Source organism: Talpa occidentalis, unplaced genomic scaffold (assembly GCF_014898055.3).
Source record: "Talpa occidentalis isolate TD23 unplaced genomic scaffold, MPIMG_talOcc4v2.1 talOcc4.7, whole genome shotgun sequence".
Lineage (NCBI taxonomy): Eukaryota > Metazoa > Chordata > Mammalia > Eulipotyphla > Talpidae > Talpa > Talpa occidentalis.
In genome coordinates, this window is record NW_023605083.1 from 133348850 (window position 1) to 133376024 (window position 27175).

The 27175-nt window shown below is 50.4% G+C and overlaps 1 protein-coding gene across 1 annotated transcript in view; it reads right to left on the reverse strand.

Moving 5' to 3' along the window:
• Window positions 1-885: 885 nt before the first annotated feature.
• LOC119231647 (26S proteasome non-ATPase regulatory subunit 12-like) overlaps window positions 886-27175 on the reverse strand; it is a 68557-nt gene continuing 42267 nt past the window's right edge. Inside the window, exon 10 of the mRNA XM_037493343.1 lies at window positions 886-998. Within this exon, the coding sequence (XP_037349240.1) occupies window positions 886-998 (113 nt within the window). The remainder of the gene's footprint in view (window positions 999-27175) is intronic.

A 27175-nucleotide genomic window follows, 5' to 3' on the forward strand; every position in this document is an offset into this window, starting at 1 on the left:
CCACCTGAAATCTGATTTGGGGTCATTTACAGAAAATATTCTAAAATATCTATTTTCAGTCCCACAAATTGGTCGACCTGTTCTCTTTCTGGTTTTGTGACTCACCCAATAACTCACTTGGAGGTCAAAGGAGTGGAGTCTGTCAACACAGGCTCTTTATTTTTTTTTTATTTTAAATGTTTTTATTTTTTACGTCATTGTTCATTTTTAAACAATATTTGCTCCCCCCCGCCCCGCGCCCCAGGTATAGTCCCCATAGAATTTCCTTCTCCAAGGCACCCGTGCACCGTCACCTCAGCCCCTGTGCGCCTCCCTCCCTCCCTCTGCTCCCTCTCCCTCCTCCTCCCCTGCAGATGTCTCTGATTTATGATGGTCTGAAAACAGACCAATTTACCGCGTCTTGCTAGAGCCCACTTGCTTGCCAAGTTACCAAGAGTTTGCGCCTTGATTTGTGGAGTAAAAGGGTAACACAGACTTGCCCCCAGCAGGCCCAGGGCAGTCCAGCCGCCTTTGCAGAGCACCTGCTCTGGCAAGCCCAGTATCAAGGTGATGTCATGACCGAGGGGCTCCCAGGGACCTGTTAAGGGGTGCACCTTCTCTTTTTTTAAAGATTTATTTATTTATGCATATAAGAGCTGGGATACAGGCCAGAGGTACAGGGTGGTTAAAGGATTCACCAGGGGCAGAGCGGGGAGCAGAACAGGCAGACTGACTGAGATCCACTGCTGAGGGGAGCAGCGGGGAGACAGGAGAGGTCTGCTGCGCCATGGGGGTAGCTCCCTGCAGTGGCTGCCAATCGCTTGATAGTGGTGCCACTTAACCCCTGCGCCACCAGGGAGGCCCGGGGTGCCCCTTCTAAGAGGGTTTGGCCTTCTGTTAACTGGTTTACTCTCCTCCTCCACCAACTGCCAGGTCTGCGGCAGATCCCCGTTCTCCGGCTGGTGAGCCAGAGCGCACACGGTCAAGCCCGATGAGCAATGGCGGCGTGAGCCCGGCTTCTGACGGGAATGTGAAGACCCAGCGAGGGGTGGTTAGGCGCTGGCTGACATTGCACAACTCCTTCCAAATCAGGCCTGCAGTTTCAATTCCCATGGCCACAGCAGTTTCGGTGCAAGCCCATGTGTGCCTATGAGGAAGGGCGTGCGTGGCCCAGAGAATCTTTGGAGTGTAGGCAGTGGTTGAGAGGCAGCTGCAACAGGTGAGCATTTTTTTTTTAATTTTTTTTTAATTTTTTTTTTTTATAGAGGCATTTTTATTTATTTATTTATTTGTTTGTTTTGTTTTTGTTTACACATGCACTGGGTACAGTCAGAAGTGCGGGAGGGTGAGAGAATTCACCAGAGCCAGAGCGGGGAGCAGAGCAGGCAGAAGGACCAAAGGACACTGCGGGGAGCAGCGGGCGGCAGGAGAGGTCTGCGCGCCATGTGGGACCCTCCTCCGGTGGCCGGGGAGCAGCCGGGGATCGAACCGGCGCCGCAGAGGCCGCGGGCAGCTTCGCAACCCAACGCTCAACCGCTGCGCCACCGGGGAGGCCCAAGAGGTGAGCATTTTTGTGGTCTTCGGTTGAAAGGTTGCAAGTTTGAGAGTGTTGTGCCCATTGACTCCTGAATCTACTGGCAAGGTGAGACGGAGGGATACAAGGAACTGGAAGGGGAGCCCCGTAGACTCACCCCTCATGGTCAATGAGTCCAACTATCACAGGGTGGTGCCCAGGAAAGGGGAACTTCTAGGGTCCCTGCCCCACCCAGAGGAGGGGGGAGCTGAGCAGGGAGGAGAAGCTGGAGAGGAGCCTGGGGAAGGAGGGAGCAGGATGGAGCCAGGAGGAGACCTGGAGGAGGCCCAGGGAGCAGAGAGACATGTCAAGAAAGGCGCTTGCTTCTTGTCCTGGGCTGGGTGACGCAGACGTGGGGGAGAGACCCGCGGGGAGGTGACAGTGGCAGCTTTTATCTTGATTTTCATTTTGCTCTTTTCCTCCCAGACTGTTTGTTTCTGATCCTTTTCTGTGGGTCCCCTCTGGAAGGTACTTTTGGGCCTTGCTTTCAGGCCTTGCTCTGGGCTAATCCCGTTTGGGTGGACTTTTACCCACGAGGGCATGGGAAACTGTGGGTGCTTCATTTAGAAACTATATTCTTTGCCTTTCCTGTATTGTTTCCTAATCATATTAAAGTTCCTTCCTATTAAAGAATTATATGGGCCTCCCTGGTGGCACAGGCGGTTGAGCAGCGCCCAGTGAAGCTGACCACAGCCTCTGCAGCACCGGTTCAATCCCAGCTGGCCGGCGAGGGTCCCACATGGCGCGGCAGACCTCTCCTGTCTTGCCCGCTGCTCCCCTAGCGGTGTATTTCGTCAGTCTACCAGTTCTGTTCCCCGCTCTGTCTCTGATGAATCCTCTCACTCTCCCGCAGATCCGGCCTGTACCCCAGTTCTTGTATAAATAAGTAAATCTTTAAAAAAAAAGAAATAAATAAAGTCTTACATGTTTTGTGTTGATGCGGCGGATGGCAGAACCTATTTAGAGCAGGCAGATTTGGGGCTTCTAAGGTATCCCTCTCCCTGGCCTGTAACACAACCAAGTCCCAAGGCAGCTAGATGGGAAAAGAGAAAAAGTGTTGCAACACAGACTATACCGTGGGGAAAAATCAATTGAATCAGGTCAAAAACGAAGCCCCATCTCCTGGCCCAGCAGGCAGGTCAGGAGGCCTCGAATGGATAAGGGGATGGATAAGGCGGCCGGGGACAAGGCCATAAAATCCCCAGCCAGGACCAGAAAAACCAGCCCCGCTCCAGGAACACAGAAGCAGAGGCCAGAACATGTTTCTGTGTCAAAGACCAGAGCCCGGGACCACACGTCCAGCAGGTGACTGCTGCAAACTGGTGCCCCGAGTTAGGAAGCTCACAATACAAAGTGGGTTGCCTGGTTGTGGGTCCTCACCCGCGCGCTTGAAAGGACTTATCAATACTCTACTGCAGGCGCACACAAAAGGTTCATAAAATGTTTATCTTAACAAATAGAGTATAAAAGATCCTCAAATCCTTCGCGCACAGACCTCTCCCGGCTCGCCCGCTGCTTTTCCTAGCAGGTGTTTCAATAAATCTGCCTTTTCTGTTCTTTACTGTCTCTGGCGAATTCTTTCACCTCCGCACCTCCAGCCTCACCCTCATATTACTCCCACTACAACTTGTACTCACTCCATACACAAAAATTAACTATAATTAATAAACCAGCTGATAATCAGATAGATTCATTAACTAGCTAATTGATTCTAAAATTGTTAGGGGGAAATGATGTCCTGAGTTAATCCCATACAGGCTTTGTGGACTCCACCCCCACTCCAGACTAAAGCCATCAAGACTCTGGGAAAGACAAATCCCATCACCACCAAAGGGAGGGTGGCTGGGACCTGAGGGTGGAGTTGGGCAGCCAGGTTGGATATAAAAACCAAACACGTGGGCCTTAGGGGCTCTCTGGCTCGCGATTGCTCGCCTCCTGGCTTCACCACTCCTGGCTGACAGCGAACTCTGAGAGCGCCATTTTGGGATTCCTGATTGGCGGATCGGGTAGGACTCATTTAAAACTTTGTCTCCCACTTTTCTCCCAGAGCTGTACATTTCCTCATTTCCCCTTCCCTTGTAAATAAACCTTTTATTAACCTTTCGCGTGTGCCTGCAGTAGAGCATTGATAAGTCCTTTTAAGCGCGCGGGTGAGGACCCACAGTCAGGCACCCCGCTTTGTATCGGGGTTGCTCTACAACACCTGGGCATCTGGAATGGAATGTATCAAAACTGGCGCAGATCACCAACGAAAAAGCAAGAACCTCGGTATTTTTGTAACAGGGTGGTCCCCAGGAAAGGGGGAGGTTCCCTGCCCCACCCAAGGGAGGTGGAGCTGAGCAGGAAGAGGAGAAGCTGCAGAGGAGACTGAGGAAGGAAGCAGGATGGAGCCAGGAGACCTGGAGGAGGCGCGTGGAGCCTAGAGACACGTGAAGAAACTGCGCTTGTCTTTTGGTCGTGGACGGGGTGACACAGATGTGGGTGAGACCCTTGGGGAGGTGACAATGGCAGCTTTTATCTTGATGTTGATTTGCTCTTTTCCTTCCGGGCTTGTCCAGTTGTTTGTGACCCTTTTCTGTGGGTCCCCACTGGAAGATGCTTTAGACTTGTAGCAGGCTTTGGGGCCTTGCTCTGGGCCAATCCCATTTGGATGGACTTTTACCCACGAGGGGGACGGGTAACTCTGGATGCTTCATTTAGAAACTAGACTCTTTGACTTACCTGTATTGTTTCCTAGTTTTATTAAAGTTCCTTCCCATTAAAGTCTCCTATGTTTTGTGTTGATGCGGCGGATGGCAGAACCCATGTAGAATAGGCAGGTTTGCGGGGTTTGGGCTGCCCCTCTCCCTGTCCTATAACATTTTCAAATGGGCCAGAGATTTGAATGGACACTTCTCTAAAGAGGATGCTAATCAGAAGAGCTAATGAAGGTAAGATTCTCCTTATTGTGTGAGTCCTTCTTAAAAAAGCAGTTAAAACTGTTAGGGGGAGAGGATGTCCTGAGCTAATCCCATACAGGCTTCGTGGACGCCACCCCCACTCCAGACCACAGACATCAGGATATTGGGAGAGACAAATCCCGTCACCACCAAAGGGAAGGTGGCTGGGACCTGAGGGTGGAGTTAAGCAGCCAGGGTTGGTATAAAAACCAAACACGTGGGTCTTGGGGTGGCTGGCTATCGCTCGCTCCTGGCTTCACGGCTCCTGGCTCGCAGCCAGCTCTCAGAGCGCCATTTGGGTTTCCAGATCGGCGGATCGGGTAGGACGCATTTAAAACTTTGTCTCCCATTTTTCTCCCTGAGCTGTACATTTCCTCATTTGCCCTTCCCTTGCAAATAAACCTTTTATTAACCTTTCGTGTGTGCCTGCAGTAGAGCATTGAAAAGTCCTTTTCAGCGCGCGGGTGAGGACCCACAGTCAGGCACCCCATTTTGTATCGGGGCTGCCCTATAACAAAACCACAGAGAATGATGCTGATGGTGACACAACAATATGAAGATACTGAACGCCACTGAATGTGCGGGGGCTCAGGTGAGGGGGTTCGGTGGGTGGGGTTGTTGGGTCCCTCTGAGAAAGAATTCAGCAGATGTTCCTACTTACCTGTTTATTGAGGAACGGAAAGAGAGACAGCTGCATAGACGCAGGCGGGCAGTCTTCAAAGAGTTAAACGCTCTGCCTTCTGCCAGGGCAAGGGTGTTGTTTGTAAAGTTCTTTGATGGAATTATTGTGGAAGCATTAGCCTTGGGTCACATTGGGTTGGTCTTCTAAGATCCGTAATCCTCTCTGCCTGGCCTCTGGCTGATAACCTTTTCTGACCCCGCCTCAGATTCCTGGAACCTTCCAGAGCCAGCTTTAGTTAAGATTCCTTAATCATCCCCTACCCCACCTCTGGTGTTTGTTCTTGTGAGAACTTCCATCCTGAATCTTTCTACTCTAAAATTCCATCAAACGTAGCTTAAAATGTGGTAGGTGCTGCTATCTATAGCTACCACAATTTAAAATTATATAGGTAGGTGCTGACAGGATCACCTCTATTCAAAAGATCTTGAGTGTTTATAGGGAGTTGTTATAGTCTTCATTCATAGTTGTCAAGACTTGGAAATAACCAAGTTGTCCTTCAACAGCAACAGACGAATGGGTAAACACATGGAAGTGCACCATGCAAAGGAATATTACTCAGTCCTGAAAAAGAAGTGAGCTGGAGCACATCGTGGCATACTACATCCTGTCTTTTCACCTTCCCTTTAACAAGTAAAACTCAGCCTTCGTTCCAAACAAAAATACTTCTGTGGAAGTGGTGGGATTCAGCAATTCAGACCCAGAAGGGTTCCCCAACTCTCAAGGGTAATAGCTATAGGTAATAGGTAGGGGCTGTGGAACTAGCAGGGGGCTGTGAGCCAGCCCCAGCCCGTCTCAGCTGCTGTCAGCAGAAACCTGGGACGCTCATGTACCAGAGGGCCTTTGTAGAGTCCAGTCTTCCAAGAAAGATTCCAGAACTCCATTAAAGCAAAAAATAAACAAACAAATTAATTAATTAATTTTTAAAAAATATATGAGTTTGGATGCACTGGGGAGGGTAAGAAGAACTTCACCAGGGAGAAAAGGGAGAGTGGTAAATGAGGGCCTGACTCGAGATGGGACCTCTCTGTAGAAGGGTGGGTGAGGGAGGAGACTGGGAAAGAGGCAGATAAGGACATCAGAGGGCATTGAAGGGTATGATTCCTGCTGGCTGCACTCTAGAATCCAGCAGGAAAACTGCCCATGAGCCACTGGGAAGCCTAAGGATCCCTGCAACTGCAGAGGGGGCAATGCCCCGAATGCGGAGTGCAAACAGGTCAGGCTCTGTGGCTAGGTGGAAACCACAAACTTGAGCTGTGGCGCCACCTTCAGGAAAGCAATAGAGACGCATCCAGGAACCGGCCTGGTGAGCTCCAAGATGGAGAGCAGGCGAGCTCTGGAATCCTGCCACAGGAGGGAGCAAGAGCGCCTGGCAGGCGAGTCCATCCAAGGTAGGAGAAAGTTCCAGGTGTGAGCAGGACCAGTGAAAAATTTCTCCACCTGAAGGCAACCGGTAAAGACTGCAGGAGGCGACCCCTCTCATATGCAAAACCAGCAATGACCTCCAAGGAACTTGAGGAATCAAGGAACATGACAATCCCCCAGTCGCCAACCGCAAACACAGAATTCTCCAGTCTACCTGGGAAAGATTGCACAACAGCTGGTTTGAGTTTGCAGTGATGCAGAGAACCACCGGAGAAGGACACAGCAGAGTTTCCAAAGGATCACGCAGGCAGCTAGGAGTAAAAGCAACCAAGGGGGTGGAAGCTGGGAACCTTCCAGGTGCAGGTGATGCGGCCTGGACCAGGCAGGGACAACGCTGGGTGAGATGTCACTGTTGTGCCCAAGGTCAGCAGACTCGGGGAGCGTAGCCTCCAAGAACCGGAAGGCAGAGCCAATGCAATCACAAAAGGGAGTTTATTACAGACTCGAGTCCGTGTTCACGGCACCTCCCAACGTAGCAGCAGGTATCCAATGCCCTGAACAAAGGGAACAGGGATCTTATATAGGGTTACAAGCAGATTTCTAAAAATTAAATCATGTTGCCAACCATTCATTGGTTACACAGGTGCATTTCCTAACAGCGGTGGGTGCACAGTTTCAGTTTTTGAGCCGATTGGTCACATCGAGATGCAGCTCTATTTTATGGCTAGTTTGACCCCATCAGTGGCCTGAATTGCTCAGCTCCGCTGTGGCTAGCCGTCTGAGATAAGACCAAAGTGTGGTGGGGTTCCAAACCTTCTCTGGAATGCAGTCTTTCTAGGGACAGTAAAACCTAAAATTCTAGGATGAAAATTACACACAAAATGACAAAGCAATGGCTAAGAATACTTCCACAGTCACCACATCCCTATCCACCGCGGCTCCTGGTGGATGTCTCCAATCCAGTTGCAATTGGACATTTATTGATTAATTTTGACTCCAGAAGGCAGGAAGGACTGCATCTTTGCTCACCATTGCACCGTCAACACCCAGTGGCTGTAATGATGCTCCAGACAATATCGTTGAAAGAATGAACAAGCAGGGCCTCCCCTGGTGGCACAGCGGTTGAGTGCTGGGCTGAGAAGCTGCCCGCAGCCTCTGCGCCGGTTCTGTCCTGTCCCTGGCCCCCAGAGAGGGTCCCACATGTTACGCAGCCCTCTCCTGCCGCTCCCGCTGCTCCCCTCAGCAGTGTACTTCAGTCCTTCTGCCTGCTCTGCTCCCCGCTCTGGCTCTGGTGAATTCTCTCACCCTCCCGTGCTTCTGACTGTACCCAGTGCCTGTATAAATAAATAAATCTTTAAAAAAAAAAAAAAAAAAAAAGAATGAACAAGCAAAAACCAAAAGAAATGCACACAATTTGCCAAGTCAGCCTGGGAAGTCCAGGCTTCCCTGTTCTCTCGAGACTGTGTCCACTCGTGCCAGCTGTCCTGGGCTGAGCTATTCTGGAATTCAGATACTCCCTCCCAGAGCCAGAGCCCAGAATAGCTCTCTCCACAGGACTTGTCCCCTGAGAATCAGAAACCATTTCCTTCTTCCTGGTCAGCCATGCCAAGAGTCCTCAGCTGCCCTGTCCAGGTTCCAGCCCTCCCGGGACTCAGCGTCAGAGAAATCTCCTGTGGAAGCTGTCGGTCTCCTGGAAGGTCAAGTCCCGTCTGACCAAGTAGCAGCGGGAATCCCACGTAATCCCCCTTGGCCAAGGGCTGCCAGGCCTCCGGGCTGAGCCTGCAGCCTCCCCAGGGCCTCTCTCCTCACCTCCACCACCTCCAGGGCCCAGCCTCTCCTGCCATCTGCCAGAACAAAGGTCCATCTTTAAGGACAATCAGGGAAAATAAGGGAATATGGGAAATCACATTAAGAGAAAACAGCACTAGTGTTAGCCCTCAGGCTTCCAACCCCGCTGGGGTTTAAGGAAGGAAGTTGAATGAAAGAGGCAGTGAATGAGGAAAAAGCAGGGCAAGAAGTTAGAAGGATTAGCGTCCAGCCCCAGGCCTGGCCGGTCCCCCTCCCTCACCCCAGAAGCAGGAAATCAGAAGATCTCACAGCCCTTGGCCAGCCCCAGGGCAACCCTGACTCAGTGACAGCATCGTCCAGATTAAATTTTATGTAAACAAGAGTTTCTGCAACCCCAAAAAAATTTGAGTATTCAATATTTTATCTAGATGACATGCACCCTGCAAATACATGACAAGGAATAACAATGGACGGAGACCTGCTGCCTCCACAGCCAGCATGAGAAAGAGAATGCCTGCAGCTTTTTTTTTTTTTTTTTTTTTTTTTGGTAAAAACATGTCTCCTGAGGGCCTCCCCTCCTGGCGCAGCGGCTGAGCGCTGGGCTGCCAGGTTGCCTGTAGCCTCTGCAACTCCGGTTCATTCCCCAGCTGCCGAGAGAGGGTCCCACAAAAAAAAAAAAAAAAAAAAACACTATGTTTCCTGATTTAAAAGTCATGTTTATTCACGACAGAACTTTCATAATTTCCAGAAGATTGAGAAAATAAAAGGAACAGAAGCCCTTTACTCTGCCGCTAACCTTCTGAAGACAGCCCTTGCCTGTTCCTGCTGGTGGATGTTCCTTTCCAGAAGCTGAGATCCCACCCGTTGGCCCCTGTTCAGCAGGACCATTTTGCTTGGACCAACTGGTACCTTAGTGTCCTTCGGCCACAAGAGTCCAAGACAATGATCCCCAAATACACTCCTTTTTTTTGCACTGAGAGTTGTTTTTCTAAGAAACAGGAGTGGCTGGAGGGGAGGGTGTCTTTCTTATCTTCTTCTTCCTAAGACACTCACCAGATTAAAAGGCTGGTAAAGTGTGTCCTGTGGGCCTGGCTCAGGGCAGCCTGTGGGGAGCGAGGCTGATGGATGAGTGTGTCTCCCGGGGCTGGGAGCGGCTCTGGGGGAAGAGGGAAAACCAAACCAGCACTTTGGGATAAACAGAAATGCCCAGAATTCTCTCCACAGCCCAAGTGAGTTCTGGGTCTAGGCCAGGCCCTCAACACTCCAGGAGGCTGGGCTCCTCCCCTGTGCCTTGTCCTTGCACTCCCCACCCCCCCACCAAAATAATAGCATGCTTCTATTTCACAGAAAGAAAAAAAAATTCGCATTGCATAAAGATGGGGGAAAGATATTTAATAAATTTTGCCTGGGTGATTGATGGCCTCTTAAAATTCCCTTCATGGCCTCTCTAGCCGACTTACTCTGCTCATTGCATCTTTGTGATTATTTAATCATCATTTCTCCAGAGGCCCAGGCACCGCACTGGGTGCTGAGGGAGGCCAGGAAGAGACTGGCTGACGATTGTGCTCGAGGGGTGAGCAGGACTGCAGACCCGTCACCCTCCACCCCGTCCCTGCAAGGGTCCCTTTGCAGGCCAGCTCCCCGTGCAGAGCAGGGGTTCAAAACACACTGTGATGGCAGAACCTCAGGGCTTCTGGATTGGCGGGGGTGGGAGTGGAGGCGCGGGCGCCAGGGTCCTCTACAGATGGTGGCCAGGAACACGTCTGTCTCCAAGGCCACGGCCAGCCTGAGCCCCGCGGGACCCCACGCCAGGGTCATCGTGTCTTTCTCATCCCGCCCCACGCGCAGTGTGAGAATGAGACTCAGAAGAGAGATGGCGTGTCCTGCCTGGTAAGTTAGAAGCGAATTGAGGCGTCCCTCAATTTGCTGCGCTCCCTTTTAGTTCCCTTTGCAGACTTGTGTCTTTTATTGGACCCGCCCTCACCTGAAAAAAAAGTAGGGCTCAGGCCTCCCTGGTGGCGCAAGGGGTTAAGCCACAGTCTGTGAAGCCGTCCACACCCTCTGCAGCGCGAGTTCAAGCCACTGCCAGGGAGCTACCCACATGGCGCAGCAGACCTCTCCTGTCTCCCTGCTGCTCCCCTCAGCAGCATATTTCGTCAATCTGCCTGTTCTGTTCCCTGCTCTGTCTCTGGTGAGTCCTCTCACTCCGCCCCCACCCCCTGAACCTCTGGCCTGTACCCCAGCTGTTGTATGCATAAATAAATAAATCTTCAAAAAAAAAAAAGTAGGGCTCGCCTGAGGGTTCAACAATGGCTGGCATTCCTTTAGCAATAAAGTCATTTTTAATTGAGGTACACACTTGCCTTTCCACACAGGATGCTGTTGCACACTGATTGGCTACGGTATCGTGTAAAATCACCATGTTCCAGGAAACAAAAAAAATTCACAATCGTTTTATTGTGATATTCGTTTCACCACGGTGGTCTGGACCAGAGCTGTCTCACCCTGGGGTGCCCCGTGACTACTGGATTTCTGGCCTCTCCACCCCAAGGGCAGAGTGAACCACGGGGGTCCTGAGGGAGAGCCGCAGAGGACCCTCAGCTCCTTCGAGACCTCCCAGACCCCGGTGCTCCTTGGCCCCACTGCCCCGGGTCTTGCTCCCGCCCCCAATGGCTGCTACCCCGAGCAGGGTCAGGAAGTGCTTCCCGAAGGACCTTTGGGGTTCTGGGTCTCCAACCCCCTCCCTGGGTTCTAAATCTTCACTACAGATTCTACCGGACCCCATGGACAGAGAGCATGCTACCTCGGGGTGCTGCTGTCAGCACCCACCTACCCACCCTGAGTCCACAGCCAACCCTGCAAGTGGAGATTCCCACTCTATACAAACGTGTCTTTCTCTAGATGTTTCCAGGAAGTCCCTCACTGTTTACACTTTACTACTGCAGGGTGTCTTGGCATTTGGGGTGGTGCCTGAGGATGGTGCGTGCCAGGGAAGTGGGTTTTGCTGCTCCCACTGTCCACGTGAGGAGTGTGAGGCTCAGGGACTGGACTTTCTCGAAGCCTCGTGAGCGCCAGAGTTCGCTGTGGAGGTGAAGGGCCGGCGCCCATTGTGAAAGCTTCTCTGTCTGGATCCTTGGTCTTCGGGGAGGTCAGAGACTGGTTTACCTGCAGGCGGCACGTGTTCCAATAGTTGCTTCACGGTCAGGTGGAACCTGTTCCCACTTCAGATCTGTGTAGACGGCTCTGCTCGCTTCCCTGCCAGACCAGAGCAGGGAGGAAATTCCTAGAATGTTCGCAATGTGCTCATGCTCCCAGGACTCTCCAGCAGCGTGAAGGACACGGAGCTCCAGCTGAATAATGTTTGCAGGACCAAGCTGCGATCCCGGACAGCTGCCACCTCCGGGCCACTGCCCCTGTCCCAGGGATCCCTCTCTGGAGTCTGGGTGTCCCCCTGTCCAGCCCCGTGCTGTGGGGAAACTCAGGGTTGGCAGCGAGGTCGAGCGAGACAGGATGTGTAACAGACACGGGGCCAGACTCAGGAGAATGTTCCAGGCCACCTCTGCTTGGCGGGTCTCTCAGCCTTAGCTCCCCTGGCAGACTGTGCTGCCAGCGCTGACAGGCCAAGAGGAAATAGCCCGGACACCCGCACTGGCCTCCAGGAGACGGGAAGAGCGCGGGACCCAGGTGACTGCCTCCTCCTCAGAGCCGGTCTTGGAAACAGATCCCGCTCGGGCTCAGCCTGCTGACCTCCCTTCAGCTGTGGCGCTGGGGGTCGGGCTGCTGACACTCACCTGACGGCCTTGCCCTCCTCACATCCACTTCTTTTTTTTTTTTTTTTTTTTTTTTTTTATTTATTTGTTTGCTGGTTTGTTTGTTTTGTTTATACATGCACTGGGCACAGTCAGAAGCGCGGGAGGGTGAGAGAATTCACCAGAGCCAGAGCAGGGAGCAGAGGAGCAGAAGCAGAAGGACACGAAGTACACTGCTGAGGAGCAGCAGGCGGCAGGAGAGGTCTGCGCGCCATGTGGGACCCTCCTCCGGTGGCCGGGGAGCAGCCGGGGATTGAACCGGCGCCGCAGAGGCTGCGCGCAGTTTCGCAACCCAGCGCTCAACCGCTGCGCCACCGGGGAGGCCCCACATCCACTTCTTGAGTGCCCTGTTTCCCACCCCCCACCCCCGCCCCGCCCTTGTCCCTGAATGTTAGAGCAGGTGGATGATACCAGACCTTGCATCTGTTCCCACTTCTAAAATATCAGGTGTGAAGGAAGATTCTCTCTGAATTAAAAACTTCCTGCATTGAACCATCAACCTGAAGGTCACATTTTCCCTGGTCCTTTCTTCTCTGCTGACTCCGCCCCGCCCAGCCCCTCCCACACACACCCCTCTCGCTGTCACCAAGGCCCTGTCTCCAGCAGCCTGTCCCTCCTCCACACAACCCTTCTCATTCATTCAGACTCCTGTGTCTCTCCCATCCCTCCTGGTCTTTTGTCCTTTTGACAACTGACAGAACACGTGCTCTTTACCCCCATGTTCACGATGCCGGCTCAGCTACTGTACCTAAAGCCCAGGGAGCTCCTCCCCACACAAGATAAAAATGCACCCCTCTGCCCTCCATCACCCAGGGTGTAAGCAGCCCAGGGCTGCGAAGGCAGCTCCACCATGGGCCTCAGGTTGCTGCAGCTTCCACCACCACCTCACCCTGCAGGAGAGCAAGAGAGGGGAGGGCTTGCCCCTGCTTCTAAGGCTGTGGCCCCAGGTGGGCCGAGGCTCTGCTCACTCCCCTCCTTGGCCAGAACGTGCTTCTGTCTCCACATCCAGCTGCAAGGGAGCCTGGGAAATGTGGTTTGCACCTTCCCAGCCCTGCGCCCAGCCGAAACTCCCATTACTATAAAATAAGGAGAGAACAGAGAGTTGGGGGTAACTAGCAATCTTTCCCACATTTGTGTTCTGCTGAGAAGTGGGCAACTGAGTCCACATAACCCAGCACTGATCTCTGGAGTTGTAAGAAATGAAAGTGTAAGGAAAGAAGAAAGGAAACAGGGTAGAAATTCAGTCCTCGATGAGCCTGACCTCAAGGGCTGAAAGAAAATCTGAAAACTACTATAGACTCCACAGCCCTGGCAGGATCTAACACCCTCTCCCAGCAGATGGTGCTGGGACCACAGACAGACAGCAGGACAAGGGAATTAACTTTGACAACAAAGTTACATCTGCCGTGTAACTGCCACTCAGCCTCCTCAGGGACAGCTCTTCTGGTCCAAACGCTTCACCTCCTCATCCTAAGGGAACAGTATAAGATAATAGAACTTTTAAAATATTTATAACAGAAGCTCCATAAAAGGAATCACCACCCTGAGCTAAGTCTGCAAAGGACTTCAGCAAGTCCTCACTTAACATCATAGGTAAGTTCTCGGAAATTGTGGCTTTAAGTGAAATGGCGTGGAACAAAACAATGTTTAATAAAATGACATCGTTCAAAGATTTGCTATGCTTATCAATGTCATTTGCGTGATCTCCAATAACAGAGAGATTATAATCCAAAATGTAATTACTGGCCCTCCCTGGTGGTGCAAGGGGTTAAGATGTACCTATGAAGCCACTGCAGCACAAGTTCGATCCCCGGGGCAGGGAGCTAACAACATGGCACAGCAGACCTCTCCTGTCTCGCCCGCTGCTCCCTTCAGCAGTATACTTCAGTCAATCTGCCTGTTCTGTTCCCCACTCTGTCTCTGGTGAATCCTCTCACCCCCCACACCTCTGGCCTATACCCAGTTCTTGTATGAATAAATAAATAAACCTTAAAAAATGTAATTACTGGGCCTCCCCGGTGGCGCAGCGGTTGAGCGCTGGGTTGCGAAGCTGCCGGCGACCTCTGCAGCGCAGCGGTTCGATCCCCGGCTGCTCCCCGGCCACCGGAGGAGGGTCCCACATGGCGCGCAGACCTCTCCTGCCGCCCGCTGCTCCCCTCAGCAGTGTACCTCGGTCCTTCTGCCTGCTCTGCTCCCCGCTCTGGCTCTGGTGAATTCTCTCGCCCTCCTGCGCTTCTGACTGTACCCAGTGCACGTATAAACAAACAAACAAACAAATAAATAAATAAATAAAACATGCCTCTATAAAAAAAAAATGTAATTACTGTGAGAATAAGGTATTTTTGAAATTTATCATGTTAATTTAAAGTGCTACCAAAATTCCAGAAGGCTAGCCATCAGAAGAAGAGATTAGAGAGTGAATGTTTTTTGGAATTTTTCACAGGTGACGTGATGCTCTAGTCCTAAATGAAGGACATCTAGCTTTAACTCTGACAAGTAAAGCACTAGAAGTCGTCATTCCCATCTGTAAAATGCTAAAGGAGTCAATTCTCCAAGAAATGTGTATGCACCCACATGAAATATTTATGACATAAAGAATCAATGTCCTCAATATATAAAGAGCTTTTGTAAATCAATAAGAAAAAATGAGCACATTTATTCTTGGCTTTTCATCCACAAGCATTCAGAGTAGTATCTTGAAAACACAAATCCAGCCATGTCACTTCTCTATTTAAAGTCCTTCAATGGCTTCACATTGTTCATAGAATAAAGTTAAAAACTTTACTTAAAATGCCCCACGTGATCTGGTCCATATCTACCTCCCTAGACTTTTCTACTGTTTTGCCTCTCTCCTCCCTCTCTGGATTCTAACCAGCTGGTGTTCTTTTGACTCCTTGCCACTATAAAGTGTGTACACATGCTGTCTGGAGTTACACCAGCACTTCCTCACCTGACTTCACTCTTCCTCCAGCTCTCAGCTTAAACTGCATTCACAGAGAGGTCTTCCTGCATCAACTGCAGATCAGTTCCGATCCTGTATTGTGTGTTCTTCATAACCATAGAGCAAATGTGATGAATCTTCACAGCTCAGTGCTGGATCCTGAGAAGTGGTGAACCTTTCCAAGAAAGCAAAGCTCAGGGCAAAGCAGCCATTGACTTCTGGAACCTTCTTGCCTACCACAGTCATGGCTGAGAGGAAACACAGAAGACAGGATGAGAGCTGACCCTAACTCTTTCTTGAATAGACAACTTTGAGAATATAATAAAATCTATGGGACTTCTCCCCAGAAAAAAAGCACATAAGCAAAACTTTTGGTAATGTGTCCAAGGTTTCACAATTGTCCTAAAAATCTACTCACCTCAGGTTAAGAACTCAACTGAAGGCCTACTGAGAGTCTCATCCACACAGCGTGCTGTTTCCCTGGCTTTGTGTTATCGGCCACTTCTCATTGAATAGCTGTAGATATCATTTATAACAGCGCCTTGTAAATGAAATTTGACTTACGGTTTAAAAGAAAAGAAATATTTTCAAATAATTGTCTGATTTATTCTTCACAAAAACCCTATGTGGTAGCAAGTAATGCTCTGTCCATTTTATTGGAAACATCAGCACCCAGAGAACATAAGTGATTTGGCTAAGGCCACCCAACTTAAAAGGACTGGAAACCCAGGGGTTTTATTTTATTTTATTTATGCAACCTTTTAACCCTAGACCTTTCCCTCCATACTGATATCAACTCCAGTGGTGGTAGAGGGGGGAGCTAGGACTTGTGCCTATTGATGTAGCTGCTGCAGAACACCAGCTCATCCTGAGGATCACCCCAAGACCCCTATTTTCAGTGATGTAACTGCAAATTGGGGTCCTGGCAGCAGGATTCCCCACATGTTTGGGGACATAGAACTCCCATCCCCTGGAGGGACACCCAGAGGACATTACAATGAATATCCCTGGGCTCTTAATATATGTAAGGCACCGTTCAAGGCTCTCTAGAAGTTCATTCATTAAATCCTCAAAACAACCTCATAAAGTAGATACTACTGGTATCTCCATTTGTGGACAACTAGGGGAAGTCAAGTAACTTGCCCAATGTTACACAAGTCATCATTTTGAGAGCCAAGATTTGAAGTCTACAGCCTGTGTTTAAGTTCTGGGGGTCATATAAGCGCAAAAGAATGTTAATTAAGGGCCTTCCTGGCAGCGCAGTGGTTCGATCCCCGGCCGCCAGGCGAGGGTCCCACATGGCGCGCAGACCTCTCCTGCCGCCCGCTGCTCCCCTCAGCAGTGTCCTTCGGTCCTTCTGCCTGCTCTGCTCCCCGCTCTGGCTCTGGTGAATTCTCTCACCCTCCCGCGCTTCTGACTGTACCAGTGCTTGTATAAATAAATAAATAAATCTTAAAAAAAAAAAAAGGCTATCATACTCTTTAAAAAAAAAAAAAAGAATGTTAAATAAAACTCTGAGCCCTGTCTTAGGAATTTTACATAATAATTCGGAGACCTCAGGAGCCCCTAAGGTCCCATCATCTGCCCAACTCATGCACGCAGGAAAAAATTACTCCGAGGCCAAGATAGCTGGGCGCCAGCGCCCCAGGGCTTTGCAAGGGCGGGCGGAGAGCGGGTGGCGCCCGCGCCCGGGACGCCGCCTTCTCAGGAACCGCGAGCTCCGGGCGGAGGCGCCTGAGACGCGGCGGGTCGCTGCGCCTTCAGCGCGCGGTGGCCAGTGAGACGCGCACGGGCCAGCGGCTGGCCGGGAATCCTGCGTCCCTCCCGCCTTCTGGAGTCGGGGGCTGTGGGGGCCCGGGGTGCTGAGCCCCTGGAGCGCAGAGCTCGGGTCGCTGGCCCAGGTGCTGAACCGCGGGCGCTGCCTGCGGGCCGGGCGCGGGAGCTGTCCAGTGCTGAACCCGGGCGCCCGGCCCGCGGGCTCCGCACCCGCCCGCCGCGCCCAGGGGAGCCGGGTCGGCTGACGCAGGCGCTGGAGAGCAAGGAGCAGCGGCCTCCAAGCTGGGCATGGACCTGCAGAGACTCGACTCCTATCAGGGGGGAGCTGGCCCCGACTTCTATGAGCACGTCCTGCACAAGGTAAGACTCTCCTCCTGTCCCTGCCCGGCCTCAAAGCAGCAAGAGGCGCCTTCACCAGTTCTCTCCATCCCCCGACTTGGCTTTGGGACTTAAAGAGAAACCGCCGGATTCTGTGCGTCTGTGTGACCCTGTTTACTGCTCAAAGCGGACCCGTGATGGGGGAGGGGCCGCCCACAGAGCCCCTGGGGTCCGGAGCGTCTCCTTCACTTAATCACCTGTGTCCTTTCCTTGTCCTCCCTCCTCCTGCGCCTTTGAACCCGAGCTCGCTGCGTCTCTACAGCCCTTGCCGGCCGTGTTTATCCCTCCATCCTTGCTCACAAACTCCAGCCCTGTGAGGTTTGGTAATTGTAGGCAAAGTCCTGAATCCCTGCCAACTTGGCTGAAATTGGGCATACAAATTATTTGCAGGAGAAATAAATGGTTGTTTTCAAACCAGACTCCCCCCTGGTGCCAGAAAGCTGGTCTCCAGCAGCGCCCTGCCCACAGCCTCTTGAAAGTGTTTGCTTATTCCAAAGCTCTAACTCGGCTATTGCTTCCCTCATTCAAGTTTCTTATGCAACTCAAAATCTCAGAAATGTAGGTCTCCTCTTGAAATCGCCATTCAGAAAAAGTAGCAGCCTCTGTTTCTTGGCAATACTTTTCAAATCCAAAACCCCGTCGCTTTGAAAGAATTAAAGCCTTGTAGTGGGCATTAAGAAGTCAGTGTTGTTCTTCATCCCTTTCTCTGCCCTCCTCAGTGAGTCCTTATATTTCCTGCCTTGCTAGTGTGGGTTTATCTGTTAGAACTCTGAAAGACTGCATAGGGTCCTTTACTTGGGGATTATTTAAATCAAAATACCACCCTGGAAATTCCATGAAGGCAAGCTTTGAAACCAGCTGATCTAAGAGACAGAGCTAGCACTCAAAGACAGAAATTATTATTCCAAATTAATATTCTCTTCTCTATGCAAATGTGGTCCTTAGACCTCAGCATGGATGTTGCCTGGAAGCTTGTAGGAACTTGAAGTCTAAGTCCCCACCCAGACCAACTGAAACTGAATTTGTATTTTAGCAAGATCTCTTGGAAATAAATATTCACATTAAAATTTCAGATGTATGATTCTGTGCCATGCTATGTCTGACATAAAGGAAGGAAAATTGACTTTTGGAGGAAGTAGATCTATAAATTTGAATAGCCCATGGGATGTCTCCTTCCAGGTCCCTCAACCTCTACAGTCTAGAGAAGAAAAATTTATAACTGCCTCAGTCAGGAAATTTTAAAAAGCATTACAGATTGAAGTTAACTATGATAAGGCCCGTGTTATCTGAGGCTGTGACTCTAACCGGAGCAGAAAGTGCAGGCAAACTAAGGCACATACTTGCACATCAATTGCAAAGTACCCTGCGATGGCATGGATGGATCACTCCAGGTCTAAATCATCAAATACAGATATAAATATTCATTTTGACAGCTTTAAGATTTGGAAGTGAATGTTTATCAATTACTGATCAAGTATGGCCCTTCCCACCTCAATGACCTACACAGGAAAGGTAGGATGTGGCCCGTGAGAACTTCTGCTTCCTTTGGGTTTATTGACCATCCAGCTGGAAGACAGCCTGTTCCTACAACTTCTGATCTATCGGAACACAAGCATCTGCTTACTATGAAAGCTCAGTCTCTTTGGCTGGGTTGTGAGCATCTTGAGAGCAGAAGCTCTGGGGGGTGAGGTGTGCCCAGGGAGTGGCTCATGAGTGTTGAAAGTTCTTTCACATTGTATCCATCACCCCTCCCTGATAGGATTTTATTATTGTGCATGACATTTTATATATGATTCACGTAAAAATATTTTTGTAAAGGGCCAGAGCACCAACATAGCGGTATCACTTAAAAGACTGCTATGCAGCAGAGTCCAAGCTCACTGGCTTGTTGATTTGCTAGAATACATTGGCCGCAGGAGGCAGAACTCCCCTCTGGCATTAATTAATTAATTAATTCAACTTTATGTTGAATTATAATAAACAGGAAAAATCTTGACTCTTATGTGTACACCTGGAGGCATTATCACTGAGTAAGGGCCCCTCCACCACTGCTACTTAGAGGAACAAACAGAACCTGCTAGTGTCCCAGACACCCCGCTCCCCTCCCCCTCCTCCTGACAGAAGGCACCTTTATAGAGGGTGCAGTTGGCTTTTGTGGCTTGACAGGGCTGCCAGATTTCAGGCAGGGTAGACCCAGAAATTAGTCAGAGCAGAGAAGTTGCTGTGTGGCGGAAGGAGCCCCAAGCTTGGAATCAGACAGACCATAATGTGATTTTAAACATTTGTGAACCTCACTTTTCTTACCTGTAAAGCACAAGTAATAATATCTGGCTTGTTTTATTGTTGGGTTTTGGGTGTTTTTTTTTTATTTTTTTAAATGAAGGTATTAGATAGTGTAATGTAAAATATGTATATATTCTCTGGCATTGAAGAAGAGTGTGTGTGTGTGTGTGTGTTTGTGTGTGTGTGTTCTGCCATATACGAAGCATTCCGTAAATGGTTGTAATGAGGACACATAACTTGAGAAAGAGCAACTTCAAATAGTTGTCACATCTGTTCTCTACTGAAACAATGAAGCTTTCTGGGAAGAGCAGCAACTCCCTGCATGGAAACACACACTTATTTCACAGGCACAATCCCATAAGGCTAAGTTCACACAACCCACACACACAAAAGTCATGACTTTGTGTGAACACCCCAGCTCTGACTTGCTAAGTGGAATATCTTCTTTCTCGGGAGGTGAGGGTGGGGTGCAATGAAACCTCTTATGAAATTCCCTGTTGTGAAAGTCACATGCCAGTTATCACAGCCTCGGATGCACTTGTGCTAGAGCTGGCCATAGGAGTTGGAGGCTGACCTACATGAGCCTGAGGAACTCCTAGAATATTCCTGGAGGGTGGGCTGGGGGCTGGGAAGTGCTGGAAGCATTTCGTTCATTCATCACGCGCTTGGAGTTTTTAAATAGAGTTGCTGTTGTTCTCACAAGTCTGAATATTTGATGCAACTGAACAACTGAAAACATGTGAACAGCCTCTGCTCTTTTGCTCAGAGAACCCCCCCCCTGCCCTCTTGCCGCCAGTCCAGTCTGGAGAGCCCCACAGGGAAGGGTGTGCTTAGGGGCTCAGCACAAGGACAGGCTTAGGGTCGTGCTGTGCCAGGACCTGACCACGGGCTCAGGGCAGTGAAGCCCAGAGCAGGGCAACTCCTGCCGGGACGCCAGGGAACCAGGACACGGGGCCTCAGTGCAGAGCCTATTCCTCATTCAGCATCACCACGCGCTGGCACAGCCACGTGCCGGGCTTGCTCACGGTGGGGGGCGGGGGGTGAAGGCGCCCGCTAAGGCAGAGCCAGTTCCTCTGTAGCATCTCAGACAGACCCGTGAGCAGCGGACAGACAAGACTGTCCATCCGTTCCCGCAGGGCTTGGTCCTCGCTGGGGCAAATGAAAGTGTTGGAGGGATCAGGGAGGTGCCGGCAGAAGGTCCTTGTCCCACAGGGATCTCCACTCCCTCTGCCTCTGCCCCAACTCCTCTTCCAGGTGAGAGGCCAGGGGTGCTCTGCCACCCTCCTCTTCTCCCCTGGTCTTGACTTCCCTCTTCTCTGCTCACCTTGTGATTTTACAGCTTTAAAAGGTATCTCAGCTAGTCATTCAACAAACACATCTGGGACATTTCCAAAGTGAAAGAAACTACACGGAGCATCACAGACACACACACAATTGTCCCCACCTTCAATAAGCCGCGTCCCACACACGCGCACAAATCGCCGTGATGCTGTGTAGCCTCAGAGATGGCCTCAGACCAGAGCAGGAAGACACGGGGGCGCAACTCGAGGGGAGACCGTCACTGCTGACCTCAAGGTCAGACTTTCTCTCACTTGTGGCTTCTGATTAAGAGATAGTATCTGAGAGACAGAGTCCCACACCAAAGTCCCCCTCTCCCCGCCCCCGACAGGGGCTGTCACCCACTGACCCCAGAGAGAGTTTGCCAAGTAACACAAATCGCTTGCGAAAGGCCCTGCCTGCTACATGCTCCCTCCACCAGCCCTTGTTGTTCACCCCTCAGGGGCAGGGTCTTTGTCTATTAGACAATGTTAATGGAACACAAATATGACCAAAGAATCAGATTCCACAGGAAAACTCAGCCTCTGCAGGGGGAGAGATTTCACTTGCAAAGACAGTCTCAGATCTCAATAGGGCAGGTTTTTGTTTTGTTTTGTTTTCATTTAAAAATGGAACAAATCTATAAAATTCAAATAAAAACACTGGCTCTGGTGCTTGTCAGATTCACCCTGGGCTCGAGAACAAACAAGAAAGCCAAGGAAGGTGAGCCGCTCCCTGTAGAATCTCTGCATTTCCCTCTGGCCTGCTCGGAGGCTTTCAGATAAATACATGAAGCGTGTGTTGCGTCAGCCATGACCTCTGACCGCCCAGGACTCCTCTGGCTAATGGGCAGCCCCGCTGGGACCCCAGAGAAGGCAGCTGACTTGGGGAGCGGTGCTGGCTGGTTCTCCTGAATAACCTCAGCAGGATCTGAGGGTGACTCAGGCCCAGGAGGAAGGTTCTCCAAAGCCGCCAGGCTTCCTCCCCAGAGCTCTTGCCTCCACTTCACAGTCCCCGGGCCTTTTGTGAGAAAATATCTGCTCCCTAGTGCTGGTGCTCAAAGGTTTCCTCCTGGAAGCTGTTCTGGGAAGGACTTTGGCTGCCTTCATCCAGGGCAGGAAACCCCACTTGGCTGGAGTCTACAGGCAGAGGCGGAAAACTGTTGAACAGGAAATTTGAAGTGACTCTAACTTACCCCGACAAGCTCCTGGTCCCCAGCCTCTCCTCCCCAGGCAGGAGACGGGTCCCCGGAGATGGCAAGTGTGAGTGGAGACTCAGCCCTTTGCTAACTTGCACAGCACTCAAGGCAGTGGGTGGATGCACAGAGGTTTCCTGAAAGAGCTGGAGGCCAGAGGTAAACTCCAGACCTGGAAATCTTAACCCCTGCCTGACCGCCGCCGAGGTCCTGTAGACCTTGTTCTGCAGCTAAAGCACCCAGATCCCACTGTGCTGTGAAAATAATGTAACTGGTGAAACCAACAAAGCTCAAGAATCCTCCCAGCAAATCATCCTGGTTTCCCTGACCTTGATGCCAAAGTCTGCTCGCTACGTTCTGCTTGAATTTGTGTTTCTGTTTATTAGCAGACAGTGTATCCATCAGCAGATTCACTCCATCATGCAGCCTCTGCAGATGCCGCGGGCGGGATGGAGGTGCCTGCGCCCAAGTTGTGTTTGAGTCGTATTTCCTTTCTGTTCCTCTGGCAGCTGCCACCAACACTCACACACACACACACACACACACACACACACACACAAGGTATAGGCAGGGCTGGTGACAATGAGGTATTTTGCTTTCTGTTCTCTGTTGTTGTGTTGTAAAAACAACACAAACCTTTCCCCTCTCCCTCCCGCTGCCACTTGAATTTTGCATCCACTCTGCCCCACCCCACCCCACCCCAGCCCCTCAGGAGAGCAACATCCCCAGGGAACAACCAGTCACCCAGCCCCGCCCCTCCCCCAATTTCTCACTGAGCAGCCTTTGATCAGTCAGAAGGGAATAAAGTTGCTGGTACAGACTTAGCCCAGAGGAGGCAGGACACAGCCACCAGCTCCCAGCCCTGCAGGAATGTCCCCCTCCTGGGGGTCAGTCTGGAACCTGCCTTTTCATTGGGTCTTTTTCCCTCCCCAGGTCTCCTTCCCAGGCTTCATTAGGTTGTGAACTGGGGATATAAAATCATCTCTGCGGGGGCCTCCCTGGTGGCACAGGGGTTAAAGTCTCAGCCCTATCAAGCTGTCACCAGCCACTGCGGCTTGAGGGCCTGAGTTCTAGTCCAGCCAGGGAGCTACCCACATGGCCCAGCAGACCTCTCCTGTCTCCCTGCTGCTCCCCTCAGCCATGGATTTCAGTAGATCTGCCTGTTCTGCTCCCCACTCTGTCTCTGGTGAATCCTCTCACTTCTGACACCTCTGGCCTGCACCCCAGCTTTTGTATGCTTACATAAATAAAATAAATATTTTTAAAAATCATCTCTGTGCTATAATCTAGAGGACCAGTGAGACAAATAGTTGTTCATAATAAATGATAAAAAGAGATGCATGATTCCTGTGGAACATTTTACTGTTTACAGAAAACTTTAATATGTGCTAGGACACCTTCACTTATCACATGCTTTATTATTAATTTCATATCATAAATAGAGAAACAGAGGCCAGATACAAAAAAAAAAAAAATTAAGTTACTCGTTCAAGGTCACAACAGGCATTATGGGAATTCAGATAATAACAGCTGACCCCTGCCCCGACCATCTGACTCCACACCCCGAACTCTTCCCCATGGTCTCTCTGTAGCATCCCTGCCTGGATCCCTGGGGTCCTCAGGGAAAGGGAGGATTGAAGTGGAGCTGCCCGGCGCCCCTTCAGTGGCTGACCTCCTGAAGTTTGGCGCAGGCCTGGCAAAGCTGCCAGCCTGGTCCTGCCCTGACGGCACATCAATGGGCTTGGGAACATCCACTCACAAAGCATCCAAGATGCTGCTGCCAAGCGGCTCAGAAGCCTCTGGAAAGTGGGCCTGACACTGCAGGGCATGGATAACGAGGTCCCCAAGCAGAAAAGCCCAGCAATATCACCCCCCCCCCCCGCCCCACCCCAGGGACTTGCCTCCATCAAAACCCAACCACGGGATTAAAAACCCAGGAAAGCAAAGCCAGGTTCACCCCCTGGGACGGCAGGCCCCTGCAGGAGGCGCTCCTTCTGTGGGCCGCTTCCTCTGTTTCCTGTGCTTAAGACAAAATGCTTTACCTCGCGCTGGCTCTGCTTTCACTTGCCACCAGCCAGACAGGAGGAAGCACAGGAGTCTTCTGCTTTTGCGGCTTATTCTTTATCTTGCCACGGTGGCACACATTTTGAAATTACTGCACTTTGCAATTATTTCCAACCAGCCGAGGGCCGGCCCTGAATCGTGTGTCTGAGCCCAGGGGCTGGAGCCTGTTGCTGCTCTGTCACAGGAGCCCTCCCTGCCATCCCTGGCAGAGGGCAGCCTTCTGGGAGGATGCCAGCCACGCCATGACACTGAGTGGCCAGCCAGCCGTCAGGCCCTAACACAAAGCACAAGTGGGTATTGGCTTATGGTTTTACTGAGGGAGAGAAATAATATTAAATACAAAACAATATTAAAATATGTCATATGAAGAGCTGCAGAGACTTCGCTTAGCACAGAGTATGGCCGATGCAGATCAGTTCATCTGGTGACTTTGTTAATTACCACGAAGGCCAGGAGAGTGGGCTGGGGGCTGGGATGGACCCCAAGAGCCAGGAGAGGCAAGTGTGTTGCTCCTTGGAAAGAAAAAAGGCAAAGAACAGACTGTGTGGCTTCCTTCCCTGCTTTTAGTGACGCTCCATTCCTTCCAAAGGGTGGCGGGCTCGTGGGTGTTGCTTCATTCTCCTTTATCATGTACACGTGCGTTCCCTAACCGAACAGCAGGCATCAAATATTTTGACTCGAGAACGAAAGTTCTAGTAAGCTAGTAACAACAGGATCGGAGTTATCTTGGTTCCAGAGACAGAAGACAAAAGGTGATGGGGGAGGCGTCAGAAACCCTGCAGGATGGGATTTTTATTCTGGAACCCTGGAACCAGCAGTGAGCACAGAAAAGCAGGGTCCTCTCAGGGTAGATTTTCTACCACACGAGGGTTCAGAATGTCATTTCTCATTTCTGACCTCCAAGAACAGAGTCTTCCTCCTCCCTTTTTTAAAAGATTTATTTATTTATGCATACAAGAGCTGGGGTGCAGGCCAGAGGTGTGGGGGGTTGAGAGGAGTCACCAGAGACAGAACGGAGAGCAGAACAGGCAGACTGACTCAAATACACTGCTGAGGGGAGCAGCGGGTGAGTCAGGAGAGGTCTGCTGCGCCATGTGGGTAGCTCCCTGGTCGGGGATGGAACTCCTGCTGCCGTGGCTGCGGAGAGCTTCATAGGGTTGTGCTTAACCCCTTGCACCACCAGGAAGGCCCTTTCTCCTTCCTTAATCCCAAGCCCGTCCACAGAGAGACCTTCAGTGTACCAACGAGTCAGTTACCCTTTGTTGATGCAAGACCCCCAACCCTGGACTGGACCATGTGTTTGTGGGTGTGGTGGATGATTTTAGGAAGGACTTGTGCTGAAAGGGGAATCTGACTGATGACAAGGCCATTTTCACAATCAGTAGAGAACCACGAGGCCCTCGTGAGTGACAACGTCAGCATCCAGACAGAGGATCCGTAGAGGCCCTTGGGGGATGCTGTGGGCCAGCGGGCTGCAGCGATGAGGGTCATGTCTCGAGAACAGGGGGCAAGATCTGTGGCTGTGGTCCTTAGTGCATGGGTGAGTACCCGCCTCGACAAGGTGTTCCTGTTTGTGGGATATTACACACACACACACACACACACACACACACACACACACAAATTTGTATAACCATGCAGTCACCCACGGTCCTTCTTAGGACGCTACCTATTATTCGACATGGTGCTCAAACACAAAAATATGCTTTTTTTTGAAATGAAAGTCATAATAAGTGGTTTGGAAGAAGCTTTCTTAAATTGATTCCTCTCTTAATCTATTTCCAAGATCAACCACCACGCTTCGGTCTCTTGCTGAAACACATTGACCAACGACTGTGACAACAGGCAGAGTCTTCTCTCGAAGGCTCCTTCTCATTGGTTCTGACCCACTGAGGTTCTTGTTTAACAGTCAACTAGATTTGGGCCCAAACTTGTCCAGGTGGGAGATCCACAGACGTTACAATTTTGCAATTTAATTACCTGAGTCACCAACTAATCAGTTAAGACTCGTTTGATAGAAAGACTGCCTGCAGACCAAAAAAGCTGTTATTTCTACAAAATCTAATGTGAATGCTTTGGAAAGAATTAGTAAAAGCATGCCCTTAAAAAATGCTGTCAAATTGAGTAAGAAAACTGATATATTCAGAGAAAAATACAAAAATGGGGCAGGATTTTGCAATCTGATTGCACCATAAAAGTCTAGAATGTCTTGCTCCATGTGAAAGAAACAGCAACCAGGTCTTATGTCAACACACTGAGCATGTGTGTGTACAGGGAAGGCAGGGGCCCCTCCTTCAGCAAAGCTATAAGCAAAGAAAAAGTCTTAAGTGTACCTCAAAATACTAGCAAATGAATGCACATTTAGATATTTCGATAAAACACTTAAATAAAGATCACTTGTGTGATTCCTGGAGTTAACCTTTTTTTAAATTGTTTTATTTATTTTTGTACACTGTCATTAATTTTGGGACAGTATTTGGCTTCATCCCTCACGCGTAGTCCCCTAAGCTCTGTCCCCACCATGGCACCCGTGCGCCATCACCGCAGTCCCCTGTGCTCTGCCCTCTCCTGTTTTGACCCCCCTCCCCTGCTGATGCCTCAGATCTAGGGTCAGCTTGCAAGTTTTGCCTTTTTCCTGATTCTTTGTGTAGTGTCTCTATATTCCACATAAAGTGAGACCATCCAATATTTATCTTTTTTCCTTCTGACTCAGCATAATCCCGTCCAGCTCTATCTGTGTTGCCACAAATGGCATAAGTTTCTCTTTTGATGGCTGAGTAGTATTCCATTGTGTATATATGTCACATCTTGATTCATTCATCTGTTTTGGGGCATTTAGGTTGTGTCCATGTCTTGGCTATTGTAAATAATGCTGCAATAAACAATAACATAGGAGAGCAGGTTTCCTTTCAAATTAGCATTTTATGTTCTTTGGATTGGTTTCTAGGGGTGGAATTGCTGGGTCATGTTAGTTCCATTTTTAGAATTTTGAGGGTCCTCCACACAGCTTTCATGGTGACTGGACCAGTTTACATTCCCACCAGAGTGTAAGAGGTTTCCTTTTTCATCTTCTTCACATCCTCCTTGTG